This window comes from Ammospiza caudacuta, chromosome 1, assembly GCF_027887145.1.
Source record: "Ammospiza caudacuta isolate bAmmCau1 chromosome 1, bAmmCau1.pri, whole genome shotgun sequence".
Classification (NCBI taxonomy): domain Eukaryota; kingdom Metazoa; phylum Chordata; class Aves; order Passeriformes; family Passerellidae; genus Ammospiza; species Ammospiza caudacuta.
Window position 1 is genome coordinate 15,531,436 of NC_080593.1, and position 17,834 is coordinate 15,549,269.

The following is a 17,834-nucleotide window of genomic DNA, read 5'->3' on the forward strand; positions in this document are numbered from 1 at the left end:
AGGCTGCTGGGAAAGTCTGGAAGAAAAGACAGATAGCCTACCTACACTCTACTTGCACTTTCACCTCACAGAAAATAGTAACTCCATCCCCCACAAGCCGCTATAATAGAATAAAGATAAACGCAGGGATTATGCCAAGTTGACCCCAGGCTTTGTTCTTTCCCTCCAAGCATATTCAGTGAAAAGGTCTAAACACACATCTGATTTGACAAGCATTCAGATTCACAAAGAACGTGGTGAAAGTGAAATCATACTTGGGGCATTCATGGGTCCCTATGTCAAAGGTCATTCAGCAGTGTTTCAGCTGCTGCTTGCTAGGGTTTGAAATGAACTAGTTTAAACCCCCATCACCACAAACACTGACATACAGTTTATGCCAGCCAAATATGTCATAGCATGTTTAGCAACATTTAACTCAGAGATAATATAATTTTTGCATGAACATTTAATTCTCACAATTGGCACTACCTCATCTGGAAAAATGGATCATTTTCCTTTTTAGCCAGATTCATGTCAACTCACATAATTCATCTGCAGAATATTGAATTATTATTAGAAAGAAGGTCTGACCAAACCATTTATATCCTTCTCTCTTTACATAAAAAACCAAACCCACAGTTTTTTCTACCTAACTAGAAGTTAATTAGTTGATTCAAACCAGAAAAAAAAAAATCACATTTAAATCACTTAGCTACCCCAGAGAGCTCAAAAAGGTTTATCAAATAACTTATCATTGATTTTCTTAGTTTCTCAAATATTATTTGAGTCTTCCAGCTGCCGTTCAGGATATTTAAAGAAAGCACACAAGAAACTAACTTGAAATAGTAGTGGGCTGGGAAGCTTCAGGGCTACTAAAAGTGGGGGAGCCTGTAACTTGAAAACCTGCTGAGAAATAACAGGGAAGGAAAACAAATGTATTCTTCCAAAGCCTTTGTGAAGCTCGCTCGCAGCTCCGGGCAGCACAGTGGCAAGCCCAGCTGTCGATTCAGCAAGCTGCAAGACTGTCACTCCAAAACAGGTCACAGTTCAGCAAGCAAGTTGTTATTTGTTTTCACTGCAGAAGAAGAGGTCTACACTCTAAAAAGCAGCATTTCTGAGGCAGTGCTTTCCTAGAAACAACTCTATTTCTTTATGTCTTACAAATAATACAGCATTTTGTCACCAGTAGACATCAGTAGACATCTTAACTGGAGAGAATCTCAAACCTCTCTTTATTACAGGAGGTGGTTTTCCATAAGGATGCTGGCTCACCATAGCTGGCAATCAGACATGTTTGTCACTTTGTCAGCAAGCTGAAGAGTAAGGCACAAACATCTCCTATTGCTACCACCTCTAGCTCCTATGCCAGAGCACTGCCAGTGCATCTGCCAAAAAGCAGCTTCTATTTCTCAATTTCCACCAAAGGCACAAAACCAGGTAACAGCAGGCTCAGGACTGCCCCACTGACTGCTTCCCAAGGCAGCAGCAAGAGGGCTGTGTTTAGTGGGACACACACCATTAACTGACAGGGATTGGTTGCATTACATGTTCTCATCTCAAACACTAGGGCATCAATTTAAATAACCTTTAGGCAGGAGACAGTCTTTATTCTTTTGACAAATGGGGAAAAAAATACCTCTCAAGGAAGCACAAAATATGCTTGTTCTTTTTGGCTAGGAAATAGGCCCCCCAAATCCTGCAGATGCTCAGTATGACTTCTTCATCTGCATCTTTCCCACATGAATAACTAAGATTCCATTAAAAGCAGAAGATTGACATGATCTCAAAGACTGAATATTTTGTTCCAGAGCCCCCAAGCCTAAATGGAAACCTACATGTAGGCTTTTCCATGAGTGTCCTGCTTGTAGAAATGGAGAAAAACAACCAAAATAACACTTGTAGAGGGTTCGAGACAGGAGAGATGACTAAAGAACCCTTACTCTTTCTCACGTGAGGATGACAACACAAGCATCACAAGGAAATGCAGGCCTCACTTCTCTCCAAATCCCTTCTGTCCCCTGCTGTGAACAAAGCACATTACTTTCCTAATGCCTGGCAGGTTGTGTTCAAGATGGTACAGAAATCCCTCCTATTCTATCATGCTGTGTAAGCAAACAGATTTGTCGTGTTGATGCAGTTGCTTACTAGTTTCAGAATATTCTGAGTTTTGTAGATGGCTGTGATGGCTACCAGATACTTTGGGAATCTGAGAGGTACAGAGAAATAATATTCAGCTAACAAAACAAAAAGAATGAGAATCAGAGGTATTGCTTAGTCTCATCAATAACACCCAAGGTAGTAATATGAACATTTTTTTTTGGCTGCATGGTTTTCCAGAACTCCATTGTGAGTCAACACCAAAGGGAAATCTAAGGGCAAGCACATGTGAATGAACCTGAATGATTTTGAATACTCGTTTCCTCCAAAACAGAACTTGACACTCCTTCTTCTCATATGCTACAGGCTGGTCAGCTGAGGATTGCATTTCAGTCTCTGCAAGTCACCCAAATTAAAGAGTTCCCAACTGTATCAGAGACTGTCCACTGAAGTACTCTGTAATAATCACATAGGTTTTACAGAACTGCATTATTTGCTCCAAGAAACCTAAAACACCTATTATTACAGCAGAGATAATCACATGCCTTATTTAAGCTGAAAAACATAGATTTGGCTTTTTTTGGAAGCATTTTTTCCCATCTCTAAAAGAGTCTTGCTTGGAAGAGGGGGAAGAATGGAGGTGAAAATACACTGTAGCTCTGCACATCTTAAAATCTTGAAGCTTTTGGACAGCTAGATAAGCATGACAGGATTCACTACTTCACCCAGGAGTGAGAACATTGCACTGACTCATTTAACTTCTTTTAAGAACTACTCAATTCCAGAACAAGGAGAAAAACATGAGGCTTTATAACATCTGTCTATACAGTACATCTAAAAGACTCTTCATATTTGCTGGAGTCATCAGGATTCACACAGGGCCTACAACACACAGAAAAGATGGCAACAAACAATATTTCACATACCCTAGCTTGTCTACTGCAGAACAAATCTGTTCTACCTGAGAAAAACAGACAAAAGGTAAACAGCATGGTTCTGGGCTGAAGTAGGGAGCAAATCAGTGTGAACCTGTGAGCTTCCACATCTTCACAGCACTGTGTTTGTCAAGCTTAAGGCAAGGGGTGGCCACTAGGACCCACAACAGGAAAACTGGGGAGAGGACACAAGGTGAAGGATAAAGAAGGCACCTTCCAGGCCTGCATTTTCTAAGCATCTCATTTTGTGACAGGCATTGCACTTCTGTTTGCACAAGGCCTTCTTGTGCACAAGACCTTCTTGAATCTACAATCTTCTGTAGATTCATGGTTTGTTCACTAGATTCTTTAGAGAGGAGACACTAAGCTCTTTCCACATCCTCCTCACTCCAACAGCAAAAGACAACCTGCTTGCATAGTTTCAAAATATGTTGTCATTTGAGTTAAATCTAGCAATAAATATTCTGAACTGGTTACCTTTTAAACCTGAAAAACATGGATTTACAAGTTTCTGCCCTATGCCATTTCATAGCTCTGCAGAGGGTGCTGTTAATTATCACATCCTAAACTCGGGATCCCAATCCTCCTGTACTAGTATTTGCCAACAAAAAATTACCAAGAGATCTTAAGCATCAACCCAAAGGCTGTTATAACTGAGGGCTAATCCTGTTTATTAGTACTAGGACTATATTTCACTAGTGTATTTTTAAATAGAGACTTCAAACATACTAGTTAACCAAATGCTGACTTCCAAACTAACAGGTACTAACTAGCAGGACTCAAAATTCTCAAAAATTCCTGGTTTTAGTGAATTTGTCTGAAAGGGACGTTTAAAAACAGTGTACTGCTTGGTCAGACAGACTGACATACTACATCACTTGCCATTATGAGGAATCATTCAACTCTAGGAAGCAAGGACACTGGGTTCCACACACCCCACTCCTCAATGGTATAGGAGAAGTACCCCATCACAAGACTTCTTTTATGGATATTTGGAATCTATTAGCACAGATCCTTTCACATCTGCAAACTTTCCTCATAATATGGTGTTTGAGTCAGCTGTGTCACCATTACACCTTAAACAACACAGAAAACCACAATTAAACTGTCCATCAACAGAATACTTTTTCTGTACCTGAATACTTTGAAGATAATGAAACCCCCATTTTCCACATTTTCTTCTGGCTAAGTGAAGATGATCTTTCAACTGTTCTGCCACTCTGCTCTTCTGCAATTTCCCATATTTGTCCTGAAAACCAGCCACAGCACAACACTGTAGCCATGCCAGCCAGATCCAGTCAAAGGCAATACCCTTCTCAATCCAATATGTAACTATAAAAACACTATAAAGGACAAGAACAGGTCTAGATCTTTTTATTCATATGCATAAATGTAACTTTCCTAAGCTACAATAATGTGCAACATACTGCTTTCAGGAGTGCCAATTAAGTCACAGATGTTGAAAGATTTGTAAAATATGTAGTTAACTCCTTCCCCCCAAGAGAGTTTACTTTCTTATTCTTACTCAGATGTCTTTACATCACCTACCAGTGAATATACCTTTCTTTCCATCTGTGACTGCAGAAACTAGTGGCTTCCTACTGTAAACCACAGCAATCACATGGGGCAAAGAGAGAGGAGATGAGAAAAACCCCACAGATCGCTCTTAAACTAGTCTGGAATGTATTTTATTTGTCACCACATACAGACTACCCACCGTCAGAGATAGCTAACTAAGCTTTAGTTTTATCACCAGCTTCCTTGCTAAGTAGCTACAGTCTTCAGCCATAAAAAGGTCATATTATTACAGAAACAATTCTGAATGCAAAATAAAAATGCATGTAAAGAGAATTAATACTGCTGTCAAGGGAGCAGCATTTGTGGAGCTCTATGGTATTATCAGTTTTGTTATTTCCTTTTTCCTTGGGAGAGGGGGGAGGAGGTGATGGGCAGCAGAGTTTATTGGAGGAGAGGAAGGGAGCAGAACTTTTGAGGAAGGGTTTTTGCTTAAGGCAAATCAATCCAAAGGACTGGGGAAAGTTGGTGTGTAACATGTAGCTTTGGAGATCTTTGAAGGACACAATCCTTACAACAAACAGTATCCACATCCAGAACAGTCACAAGGAGACCTGGCAGCAGCTAAGAGAATGAGAAAAATAAAGCTTGTTCAAACAGTATTCCCATTTTATTTATTAAAAGTTGCAATTCATACATTTTTCTGCTAAAGCATAGATTTTCAGAGTCCATTTCAGTTGTAACCACAGCAACATATTGAACAGACCACAACAAGCAAGACTACACCAAATGTGAGTTAAGAGGTTTGTTTAATTAAGTATTTCAATACAAGTTCTCCATGTTTTGACAATACATCTGTATTCTATATACCAAACTGTTTTTATCCTGACTTGCCGGTTAGTTTGGAAGCTCATGTATATCAGAAGCTGTCTTAATATCCTGAGCAGATGCAAACCAAGAAGATCTTCCATTTAGCATAAATTAATGTACTGCACCTGTTCTGTTTTTTTTAATGGGGGACAGCACCTTTTAGAACTTGAATGCCATAAAAACAAACAAAAAAAATCTTCTTGAAAGCCGCAACTGGAAGTTACAAGTGCACAAGCAGCCACTACTGCTTACTGACACAGTAAACTATAGACAATTGAAAGGGCTTTTAAAACACTGGATTCTTACAATGGGTAAGTATAGCTGTGAAAAAAAAACTTGATAATATTCCTCATTAGTTTTCCTGCTACTATGCTTCTGCACACAGCCTCATTTGTCTACTTGAGCCAGCTCTCTACAGCCTTCTATTCCATGTCCTTCCCCAGCATCTGGACTCCCTGTGTCTTAGCCATGCTCCTGGCCCAATTTCCTTCAAATCTGCATTAGCACATCTTCCAAAAGACTTAATAAACCTAACACACTTCTGCAGGGCAGATTATGTAATCCTGTAACTAAGCAAAACATTAGAGATAAAAAAAAGAAAAGAAAGGAAAAAACCACACACACCTGCATGATGAAAATGAAACGGAGCCATCATGCTGTTACTCCCTTCCTTCCCCCACACATACACAGCAATCAGGAATAGCAAGTAGTACATCACCAATTTAGTTCATAAGTATTTTCCTGCCAGAAGAACTGTCAGCACTGCTCTGTAAAGCACCTAGGAATACTTTTGACAGTTGAAAAAAAATTAAGTTTATTTTATACCCAATAACATGATCATAAACCAAAGGCTGCTCTCTCCCCATCTCCAGTACAGACATCCTCCATGGCAGGCTTGTCATTTTTTTGCTTTATAATGGAGTCATTTTATTGTATGCAAGAAGCCCCAGGCATTCTGTACAGCCCATTACTCTTTGCTGCCCACATTCAGATGGCTAATCTGCTATCAGCCAGAAGCTTGACAGACAAAAGGAAAAGGCAGGAAAACAGCTCATGCAGCTGCACATGCGCACACACACTCCAGCTACAAAGTGTTCCAACAGTAGACCCAAGAATGAACAAGACACACATTGGATTGACAGTCCTACTTAAAACTATAGTTGAAGACACACAAATTCTTTAAAGGTAGACAGGTTGGGGAAATATTTAAGGAATAAAAAGCTTCATTAGGATGCCTATTAAGATACTTTAAGGCACAAACCCGGAAGACTTTACTCAGTAAGTGAGCACCTTGGAACCTTTCAAAAGTCAAACATTTTTATTCTGATAATTTGCTATACGAGACCTTCAAAATGCTTCAAAATAATGTCAAAAGTCAGGAAGAGAGTTAAATATAGGCAACTGTAAACTATTAGAACAAGACATTTGACAAGCTCTAGATCTCAGCATTTCTGTTTTCTTTCTGGCTCAGAAAAGAACTCACTCTTTTCCAAAGAGTTATATGCCAAATTATTGCGACACCATACATATGAAAAAGCAAATGCAATGAAATTATTTGCATACAGTAGTGCATAACAAGGAGCTTTTTAATTACTTTTTTCCAGGCACGTGACATAAATGGAGAAGGCTTGCAACTTCATACTAAAACAAAGAAAATGCCTATATTTGCTGGAGTTCTTAACCACCTTATTTTATTTCACTTCTGAAGGAAAGCATCTTGGTACCATTACAAGCAGTATTGCCAAAAACATTTTTTGAAGCATCAGATCCACAGACAACAGCTTGCATCAAACATCTTGTAAGAACTTCTGTCAGGATCATAAACCACTGCTGTATGTCATAATTTTTATTCAACTAAGTCTATTTGTATCCTTTACAGTTGAAAAGCTAAAATTCTCCTTGTGTGAACTGGCTTAGTTCACAGAAACAGAAAGTCTGCCACTAGTTTTATTCACTCACATGCTGAGGTAAAAGCCAGGCCCATCTTTTTAAGCCAGGCTCATCATCATGTAACCAGCACATGAACTATGCAGGCGTGATTAATCACGTGGTGAAACAGAGAACCATGGCACGTTATACTGTGTGATGTGTCACTGGAACTATTTCCCCTTTCCTAGGCCACAGCTACCAATTAAATTCTGCTTCTCATTTCTAAGGTACTATTTCACTATTGTGCAGAAAGTCTCCCAGCATTTTGATTGCACTATAGAACCAATTCTGTCTTCCAATATTTGCTCAAAATCATATTCAGTGTTCCAGGAATACAGTACATCTGTCAATTCCAAATCTGGAAAATGTACAAGGTAAGCCTTACCATGAAGGGCAGAAGTTAGAATAGCTTATTTCATAGAATAAGTCTCTGTGGTTTCACTATCATTACAACACTTATGAACAGAAATCTACCTTGTGTTAATACTGGGAGCATTCAGACCAGTCTAATAAATTAAATTATTGGATATAACTACAGATATATAGATATAGATAGATGCAGATATATATATATATATGTCTACAAAACAAATCTGTACTGCAAACGCAAATTGACTTTCAGCACCCAGTAGCTAGAATGTATCAAAATAGGTTGTTATAACAAGCCATCCTACAATCTGCTCCTATCTAAAGTTTAAAGTTGGCAAGAATACTGTTTTCTTGTTGCCTTTCAGACTCAGAAGTTCTGAAATCCCCTGCTGAGCCTCGTCCTGCAGATCGAGCACTTGTCTGCTTCTGCAGCCATCTGCAGCATCTCCTCAACAGCAGCACATCCCCAACAGTATTCTGCAACTTTATCTTCCTCTCCCACATGTGCAAGGTAAGAAGGGGGAAAAAATACTACATTTGCATATGTAATTATGGTGCAGCTCAGCAGTGAGCAAAAAATTACTGGAAGTTGAGAACAGATATGCCCATGACCACACCTTAGTATTTCAAATGAAAATGCTTAGCAAGGAAGGGGAAGGGACAGCAGCAGGGAAGGAAGCCAGTCATTACAGCTCCAAATCTGCTTCAAAGCTCTTATTCACCACCTCATGCTCTTTACCAGGCAAACTGTACCTAGGTCCTTCCTGTAAACAATAGCATAAGAATGAATCCAGTAGTGTGTGACTGGTTCTGTTTTGCTTGGCTTAACCAAATAGCTGTGCCAGGAATACCATGAAGAAAAGGAAAGGCTTTGGAAAGACATAAACAAAACAGGATGGAAGATTTAACAGGTTACAGATTCTGAACAGTATCTCCTTTTCCAGTCTAAGACTTAACATGACTTATAGTGGATAGCTTACAGGAACTTAAGAGAAATGACAAAATGGACTAGAAGGGACAAGAAGGAAAATCGGATACATATCTGGAAGCACACAAGGCAAAAATACCTCAAGAAAAACTGTTTAAAGTCAAGTGCATCTTAGAAAAGGGGACAACTCATCTCCCTGATGCTTCTAGGCATTAATAAAAATTATGTTAGCTTACATGAGGAGGAAGGTGTTAGGAAAACAAACAAATAAAAAGCCCAACCTGCTGCTTTAGAGACCTACCAGTTCAACAAAAATCAACTTAAGTCTTGTAGTTAAGGCCTGATTTTTCTGTTCTTTAGTTTGTCCTTTTTCAGATGGAATAGATTTCCCCAGGCTTTTTTCAAATCATGCCACATTTGTGATGTTTTGTTATATCATTTTGCTTTCTTCCATATACACATCTGTGGATGGATGCCTACAAAATAGAAAGAAAATTGCCCTCACTGTCTGTCAGCTGCCTATCAAAGAGAATTGGGAAAAGGATATTTGCTGAAATAATGAAAACATTTTATATCACAATAACTGAAGGTGTTCTCTAGCATCACTGGCTCAACTAGCATTTGATCCTAACAAGGATAGGCACAGTAGTTCATAGGTAAAAATACTCTCTACCACATCAGACTCTTAACCCCTTCTAGTGCTGTCCACAAAAATCACTCTCAGAACCATAGTTCTGAGCAAGGCTTATAACTCATTTATCTCCAATGATCTTGCCAGTTCCTCCAGTGCTCCCAATCTATCACTTGACCTGTGAGAAGCTAAAAAACAGAGGAGTTGCAGAAAGAGAGGATGTCTGCATCAGAAGTACAGATTACTATGCAGTTAGTTAAGGAACAGTTGTTTCTCTTCCTTCCAATACACTCCCATATCATAGAGCGTTTTTGGTGTTTTAAAGAACTAATTTTACATGTCCTTTCACTGAACAACAACTGCTACTCATATTCACAAATCCTAACTGAACAGGATGCAATGTCATCACAGCACAGCAAACAAATTTTCTTTGCTCTCTTTTTCAGTTATAATTAAGAATACGTTCATCATTAGACATGCTCACTTGCTTTACACAGCTCTCCAAAAATAGGATCAATGGAACACATTGAAGGGAGAGCAACAAGAAAGATGCTACCAAACAGAAAGCAAATATTTGTAAGGAAACCAATAAAGGATGCCCATTTTCAGGTTTTAACCTTTGGGTGACAGCAGCTGTTAACCAAACTGCTTTGAAACAACAGGGGTAAAGTCCTCACATCACGGAGGTTGTGACAGCTGGGAATGACAGCTGAAAAGGAGAGAACTGAAACAGGCTGCTTTCAAACAGTACTGACTTTCAAAAATGAGAAAGCATATTTTTAGTTAACTTCTGCTGCTCTGAAAAAGCATGTTAAAATAAAATATATTACATTACACTAATGGCATCTGAGACAATCAGAGTGAGGCAAAGTAAAAAAGGCTCCTTTCTTCTCTATTGTCCTTTCTGGGGACAAATGTACAAGTCTAAAGAAACATGGTTAATATGTTCAGCACTACCCAACTGAAACATCTGAATCTTGCCTCACTGGTCCACATCCAGATAAAAATTTAACAAGTTTCTTCTTTCTACTCTACCATCACCTATCCTGCTAACACATGAATGTAAGCTGCCAGGTACTCACACAAGGAATTGGATGTATAGGCCAAGATGCAGGAAGACTCAGTACATACATTCTTACTGCTGAAAGGTGCTTACATTCTGTGTGATGGAAGCAGTATTCTTTCTCAGGAGTACTGAAATAGATTTATAAAGCTACACTGCATTTAACTGGAGTCAGTATTTTATCCATCAAGTCTCACTGCTCTTGACTGAGATTCCCATTCTTCTTGACTGTCACTCAGGAGTACTACTTATCTATGCAAAAAAGAGATAAATAGATTATTAAATAAACAAACTGTAGCTCAATAGGAAAAATCAAAGGAATGGTCACAAAGATTAGAAAGTTGCAACTGTGAACAGTTTTTTTAAAATATCAAACTTTTGTTACTCTTTCCAACAATAATAAAATAAGATGCAAAGAACTGGAGAACCAGAAAAGCAAACCAAGACTGAGAAACACATGAGCACATAATAATTAGCTAAAAAATCAACTGAGAGTATTAGAGGCAATGGCTTATAAAAGGTTGAAAAACTTGCCAACATAACATGGAAATAGAAAGTAGTACAAAACAATACACTCCTAAAACCCCCTACACAACAACAATTTCAGTATTTCAAGGCATCACCCAGCCAACTAAGGTCAAAGCTATTTACCACTGTGATCTTCTCATGCAGCAGCCAAATACATTCCTCCCTGGAAGGCCAGCAAGGTGCATCAGAAATGAGGTATCAGACCTTCAGTGAGAAGCAGACTACACCCCTGCCTACTCCACTCTTCCTCCCTCATACACGCTGTGCCTCACCCATGCAGCACACATGCACACAACCCTCTACTCTCCAGCCTTTGCTTGAGGGTTTGCCTATATAGTTTTTTTTAATTACTAAAAACTTCCAACAGCATTTCCCTCAGCAGAAAAGAATCCCTATCCTAACCGATGTATTGCAGTGTCTCATGAGTGGAGCTAACCACACATCTTCACAAATGAAGATATGAGAACACTCTGCATACCCACCTTTGCCTCGTGCTGCCCAGACAGGAGCAGCACCCACCTGCACCCACAGCTGCTTCCCACACAGCTCCACCTGTGACAAGCAGCTGTGGTGGCAAAACCTAGACTTGCATGTGTTTGTCCTGTTTGGCCCAGTCTAGTCAACTTATCAGGCCTGGCACTTATTAAGACATTCCTGGGAAAGTTTTGTTTTGAGGAGGACTTATGCTTTTTTATTTACTTACCATTTTCAAGTATTAGAAATGCTGGTAATACACTGAGACTCTTCTCTAGTCATTACTGTCACAACCAAACCAACATCTGATGAAATAATTTCTGCCCAGATGTTCAACTCCAACACAGTCCCCTGAAAACCCTCCCCATCCCAGCAGGGGTGTTGATGTTAACAGTGTAGTCTTTAACTAATTCCTTCCTGACGTGATTTTTGTCTACCCTTGCATCACTGAACATAAGATTTGGAAGTACAAAACACACCAGAAGACAACATTCTACTTTTCTGGCACATCACTACATAGACTATGAAGACAGGAAACATCACCAGTGAAAATCCTATCTTAATACCATCTGAAAATGGCAAAAGACAAAACTGAATTTTGCGTCTTGCCACTTGTTTGGTGGAAGCAAAATATTCCTATAAATATGAACGAACTTCAACAATCAAGCTGAAAGGAATAGTAACTACCAAATGACAAAGCTATTCTTTCCCTTTAAGGCACTAGATCAAGCCAAATGCAAGAGTAGTCCTGAGGATTAAAAATGGATTGGGACTCAGTCTTGCTATGGACTTCCTGTGTGACCTTGGGTAAGTCACTTGAGAATTTAGTTCTCAAAAATAACAGGCCTATTATAGCTGCCAGAATTAAGCACCAATGTTTCTGAGACCACAAATGAAAGACAGGGTTCTGCTTACTTGCCCAAAACAGAAAAGATCCTAGGTGTGAGTCCTCTTGAAAAATGTAGGTAACAACCACCAAAAACTCAGGAATATTGATGTTAATCAGCTGAAAGTTAATCTGGAACTGTACTTTGCAATACAGTAGGAAAGCCTACTTAAAAACAAAGTAATTTTTGGGTTTCAACCTCTAGTTTTGGCTTTTTGAAACCTATCATGAGTAGAACCCTTATGATTTCCAGAGACTCAGAATGTACTGTTTACAGTTGATAAAGCACACCTACTCCATTCAGCTTGCAATATCAATTAGCTAAATGTTTTTGAAGTGACTACAAACAGCTAATGACTTCAGCAATAAGCTTATATTTTTGGTAAATAATAATGACTGAATTTAGAAGCAGGGATGCTTAAGAGGCATTTGGCCAGATAATGTAGTTTCAGCAGTTTCTCTGCAATAGAGAGCAGTTGATCAAAAATCAGTTCAAAAACCCCGAGTTAAAAACCTACAATCCAAGTTTCACAAAAGTTAATTTTATTTCTTTACCATAGTAATACAGAGTCCCACACATGTTAATAGTGTCTGCCATCCCTCACTGGCATTTTAAACTCTATTAAAACAGATGTTTCCACATGAGAAAAGGCATTACAGTGATATTTTGACTTCAGAGTACTTCAGCCTCTCCCCCAGCACTGGAAAACCTCTATAAGAAAAAATTACAGGCTAATGCCACAACCGGAGTCTTGGTGGGGAAGGAAAGAGGGAACAGCTGTAGAACCCCTTCCTCCTGCTCTGTCCACAGAGGAGCTGCTTACAGAGAGCAAGAGCCCAGCCAAAGTCAGTAACACCAATTAATAGGACCGGTCATAAAGCCCAAAGTCCTCAGAAACCCCTCCCCATTGAGTCTACGTGATGTAATTAAAAATATTCAGCAGAAAATATGGACTGAATTCAAAGAAATCAAAGCCTCAAACTTCTAAATAAAAACATTGAGTGATTTCTATGAGAGGGAAGCCCATGTCAGAAGGAAAGTTTCATCTTCTTGCTACTTTTTTATTAACCCTTTCAGCAGCACATGTACAGAGCCCTACAAGCAAGGCAAACTGTTTCAGGAAACAAATTACCTTTAAAACATCCAACTGCCTCAGGTAATTAATTACCATAAGACAACCTGCTTCACAACTGTTAAAATAACAAGCACTGACTGCTGAGAGAAAAATGAAGAAATAGTGACCTTTTTAAGAGAACTCACACTATATTTCAGTAGCTAACACTAAAACAGAAATACTACTTGTTTATAAGAGAGAAGGTTTCCTTGGTCTCAAACAGTTAATTCAGCTGTCCATGTAGACCTGTTCACTGTGCCTGGAATTTTAACTCAGGTTACATTCCACAAATCCCAAATTGCAACTTTAAATTAACATTAGAGTGAAAACATGATACCTAGCAAAAAATAAAGGCAAGGGGGCAAGAGAAGACAGGCACAAGCAGGAATGGTTGTATCCCAAGTGTCACTAACACCTGACGTCCTGCCAGTAGGTAACACCTTGGAGCTAGAAGAAATACGCTTTTGCCTTATTCAAAGAGACTTACAGTCTTCTTACAGTTCTTAGCCTGGTAGCAAAACTTTATATGAGGGTGTTACCTAATAGAAATAAAAAAGAGAGAAGAACCAACTGCAAAGCAACTGAAATTGCACTCTAACAAGTCAATCGACATAACCTTTTAGTAATGAACTCACTGTGACCAAGGCTGGCTTCTATCTTCTCCTCACATGCACCTGACAGCGCACAGAATTTACCCAAATTCATACATTCCTCTTTTCACCATCAAATATGCATCTGAAAAACTGAAGGCATACTTGCATTTTTTTCAGGACATCTATACTTTACGTTGATATCTTTTCTCACTCTAGGAAGGAAAGTTTTAAATATAAGTTTGTTTTATTTATCTCACAGCATTGCTGAAGAGCAAGATATGTCACTTTTAGTTTTGCTGTTCAATAAAAACTAAGACAGTCCCATAACATACATGACAGAAGCTAAGAAAGCAACTAATCAGCCTGCAAACCAACTCAGAACAAGAAAACCTTTGCTGATATTGAATCTATTTGAAGTCTGCTCAGGAGTCTCACAAGAGCGTGGCTATGCAGATGACTGGCAAAAAATACCCAAACCATGTCTCTCTTTCCTCCTCTTCATTTTTCTACCAAAAAAGAGGGAGAAGGGAAAGAAGTAGATAGGATCAGAGACTCCCAACCAGCGCTGTGTTTCTGCTGTTATCACATTATCTCAACACTTTGTTAACTCTTCTGCTGTAGCAGAAGTTGTTTGTGTATTGGCCAGAACTAAGGACAATGACACAGGGTAGTTTTCCTCAGGTAGGAAGTGCCAGATTTCCTTGTAAGTGGAGGCCTCAATGGCAGCACCAATCGGCTCTTGGCTGACCTCCTGGAGGGACCAATAAACAAGGCAGAAAAGGAACCATCCAGAGTTAAGATGATAAGACTGTCTTTCCAGCTAGAGTTAATGCACCAGGATGGCTCCCAAACACAGAGAGAAAGCAGGGGAAAGAAAGAAAAAACAAAAGTTTACAGTGTAAGATTAGCTGTATTAAGTTTAACAAGAGATAAAAAGAAGAAAAGTTTACAATACTCAATGCCATAGCTCAGTATCATTAACTGGCATACTGGATGTCTAGCGCAATCTCTCTGTAATAATTTCATATTCTGTGGGAACGTGGATAGGAAACAACATAAAAATGCTTTTATTTTTTATACTACAAACAAGCCAGTTGCTTATGCATCTCCCCTATGCCCATTCTTCATTAACAGAAGATACCTGTAAGTACCAAGTTCATTCTGCGACTTTGGGGAAAACAAAAGCCTCATACTTATTTATTTTAAAGGTTAAAGGGTTAACATTTTTTTCCTATGCATTTTCTTCAGTAAATATTTGCAAGTCAAACATAAACCCACTGCTGAGAAATCTCTATTATCCAGATTCTATTATCTAACCGATCCTGATGGTCCAATGCACAATGACTTAAGTTGGTTTTAATTCCTCAATAAAAGGAACCAAAACCAGCCTAACCCAGACACACTACATTTTACATTACAGAACTAGTTGATAAAGACTCGGAGGCTTTACATAATAAAGTAGGTGCAGGAATGAGATCCAAAAGTGATAAAGATGAAAGATACCTGGAATGATACCAGATCTTATACACCTTTTGTTTTCTGCAAGTGATACACGCTGCAGACAAAACGGTTTGTGCTAAACAGCCTCAAATCTGGTTTTCTAATATTAAGCACAAAGGAAAAACACTGACAGCAAGCGTGGTAAATAAATCCCTCCCTTGAGAATGAAAGCAGCAGACAGGAGGGGGCTGACATGCATGCAGGAGAAAACTAAACACCATCTTTTTTTTCTACCTGCACAAGTTGCCATTTGCTGCAGCAATCAAGGATCTTTTTTCCCCGTCGATTTCAAAAGCCAGGTTTTCAGAAAATTTCTCTCTCAAGTCATCTGTTGATATGCTTTAAGAGTATGGCATTCATATCACTGGATCTTTAAGAGAAAAATCCATTTTCTTTCCTGTTCAGGTAAACATGTTTACAGCTCCTGCACAGACGCTGGGTGGTTCAGACTCACATGTCACACATGTTGTCGTCAGCAACAAGAAAAGCCCCTTTCTCTGATCATCCACATTTTTAATAAGGCAAAGAGAAAAGCACTTTCCAAACTTACCTTTAACACAGCCAAATCATGAGCTAAATATAAATATTTACACTAGGACAAGGAATTAACAACATGAGCGTGCAAACAAGAATACTTGCTAGAAAACGCACACAGCAAAAATAAGAAACCCTTTTAAGTTCAACACAATCAAACCAACCCGTTAGCCCCTGGAAAGGCCGTCATTTATCACCACGTTATGCCCCAACAGGGAGGATTAGAGAGGTGAAGCACCGATCGTGACTCCGATCTATTTCAGAGACCGTTCACTGCATATGAAAACATCTCCGATCGCAGGCAAAGCCTTCCTATCCGTGACCCTGCACAGGAAATGCCACATAAAACCTAAAATTGCCAAGGAGGGTTACAAAATCGCCTGCTCTACATCCTATTCCGAAGAGTCGTGCTACGAGGACAGAACTACTTCTCCATTTTCCAGAAAATAAGTAGAGAGTGGGTGTTACGAGCCTTTATTTCCCCCCGCCGTGTACCTTCCCATTGCATCTTAAAGTAACACACGTACCAAAGGGGAAAAAAACACCACCCCACAGCAGCCCTTAAGCCTGAAATGTAAATGTAATTCCTTATATAGACTGCAGCAGCTGGTCACACACGCACGGAGAGCGGAGCGGGGGCCCCCGGCCAAACCGTTACCACCCATTATTATACAAACAGGTACCTCCGAAGCCAGAGGGAAGGGAAGAAACTTCGCCGCCCGCCCCCGCCGCCCGGGCGCAGCCCTCCCTTCCCACCGGCCCGGCGGGGCTGCCGCGGGGCGCCGCCGGGCACCAACTCTCGGCGGGGCGGGGAGGCGCGGAGCGGGCGGGCGGGCGCGGAGCGGGGGCGCCGGCCCGGGGCGGCCGCGCTGCCCCCGCGCGAATCGCCGCCCGCTGCGGCGGCCGTGCCTCCCCCGCGTGTGCTCCCGGGTGTGTCCCCTCGGGGCCGGCCGGCGTCCCCCACCGCCGCCCCCCCGAGAAAGGCGAGCGCCGGCCGGGGGCGAGGAGCCGGCCCGCTGCCGGGCGAGCGGGGAGGAAACTCCGGCGGGCGGCAGAGGCGCTCCCAGGCGGGCGGCGGGGCGATCCCGCCCGCGGGGCCGGGGGGAGGCCCCGCTCCGCCCGGGGTAGCGCGCAGGTAACAAGTTTCGGAGTTGGGGCTGCCGCGGCCGGGCGGGCGGCGGCCGCTCCCCCGCCGCTCCCCGCGGGGCTCCGCGTCCCCGCCCGGGCCGGAGGGCGGCGGCGCGGCCGGGGGCCCCCGAGCCCGCTGCCGGCGGCGGGGCGGTCGCGGGGCTTGAGGGGGAAGCAGCGTGTAACGGTCCCGGACAGCGGCGGAGTGCGGAGGCACCGCTAGGCGGAGGAGGGAGGCGGCGGCGAGGAAGGCTGCAGGTAGCGGATATAACGGTGCGGAGGGAGCCGCGCTCCCGGCGAGCCGCGGCGGGGGAATTACTTTGGCGCCCGCCCGACCTCCCCCCGGCGCGCTCGGGACGGCTGTGCCCGGCCCCCGCCCCGGCCCCGCCGCCGCCCCAGCGCGGCCGCGGCGCTGCCCCGCGGGTGACTGACCGTTGTTGCGGCGCGGGTTCGGCTGCTTCCTGCGCTTACACCTGGGGCCATCCGCCATGATCCGCTCGCTGGTGTCTAAATGCTCCAGTCACCTCCTCCCCCGCCCGCCCCCCTCACTCCCTCCCCTCCCCCCCGGACCTGGTTTACGACACTGGGTGGTTTTACTTTTACATCACCTTCCTACACCTAGTGCTCGCCCGGAACCTTGTTGCCACGGGAGACGGGCGCTTTACGGCAGCGCGTTTGAACGGCGGCGAGGGAAAAGTTGCGCCCGCAGGTACCGGGAGCGGCCGCGCCGCCCGGGGGGGCTCGGGCCCCACGACCCCCG

General features: G+C 41.9%; 1 protein-coding gene across 4 annotated transcripts in view; it reads right to left on the minus strand.

Moving 5' to 3' along the window:
- ZEB1 (zinc finger E-box binding homeobox 1) overlaps positions 1-17,590 on the minus strand; it is a 120,504-nt gene extending 102,914 nt beyond the window's left edge. For 3 of the 4 annotated variants that reach the window (XR_009274404.1, XM_058800191.1, XM_058800183.1), the window contains exon 1: positions 17,507-17,590. Coding sequence is in view for 2 of the 4 variants with exons in the window: in XM_058800191.1 (XP_058656174.1) it covers positions 17,507-17,564 (58 nt within the window). In the remaining 2 variants the exon portion in view is untranslated. Of the gene's footprint in view, positions 1-16,629; positions 16,795-17,506 lie in introns of those variants that run through there. The other variant, XM_058800200.1, reaches the window with a different exon arrangement.
- Between the last annotated feature and the right edge of the window lie 244 nt (positions 17,591-17,834).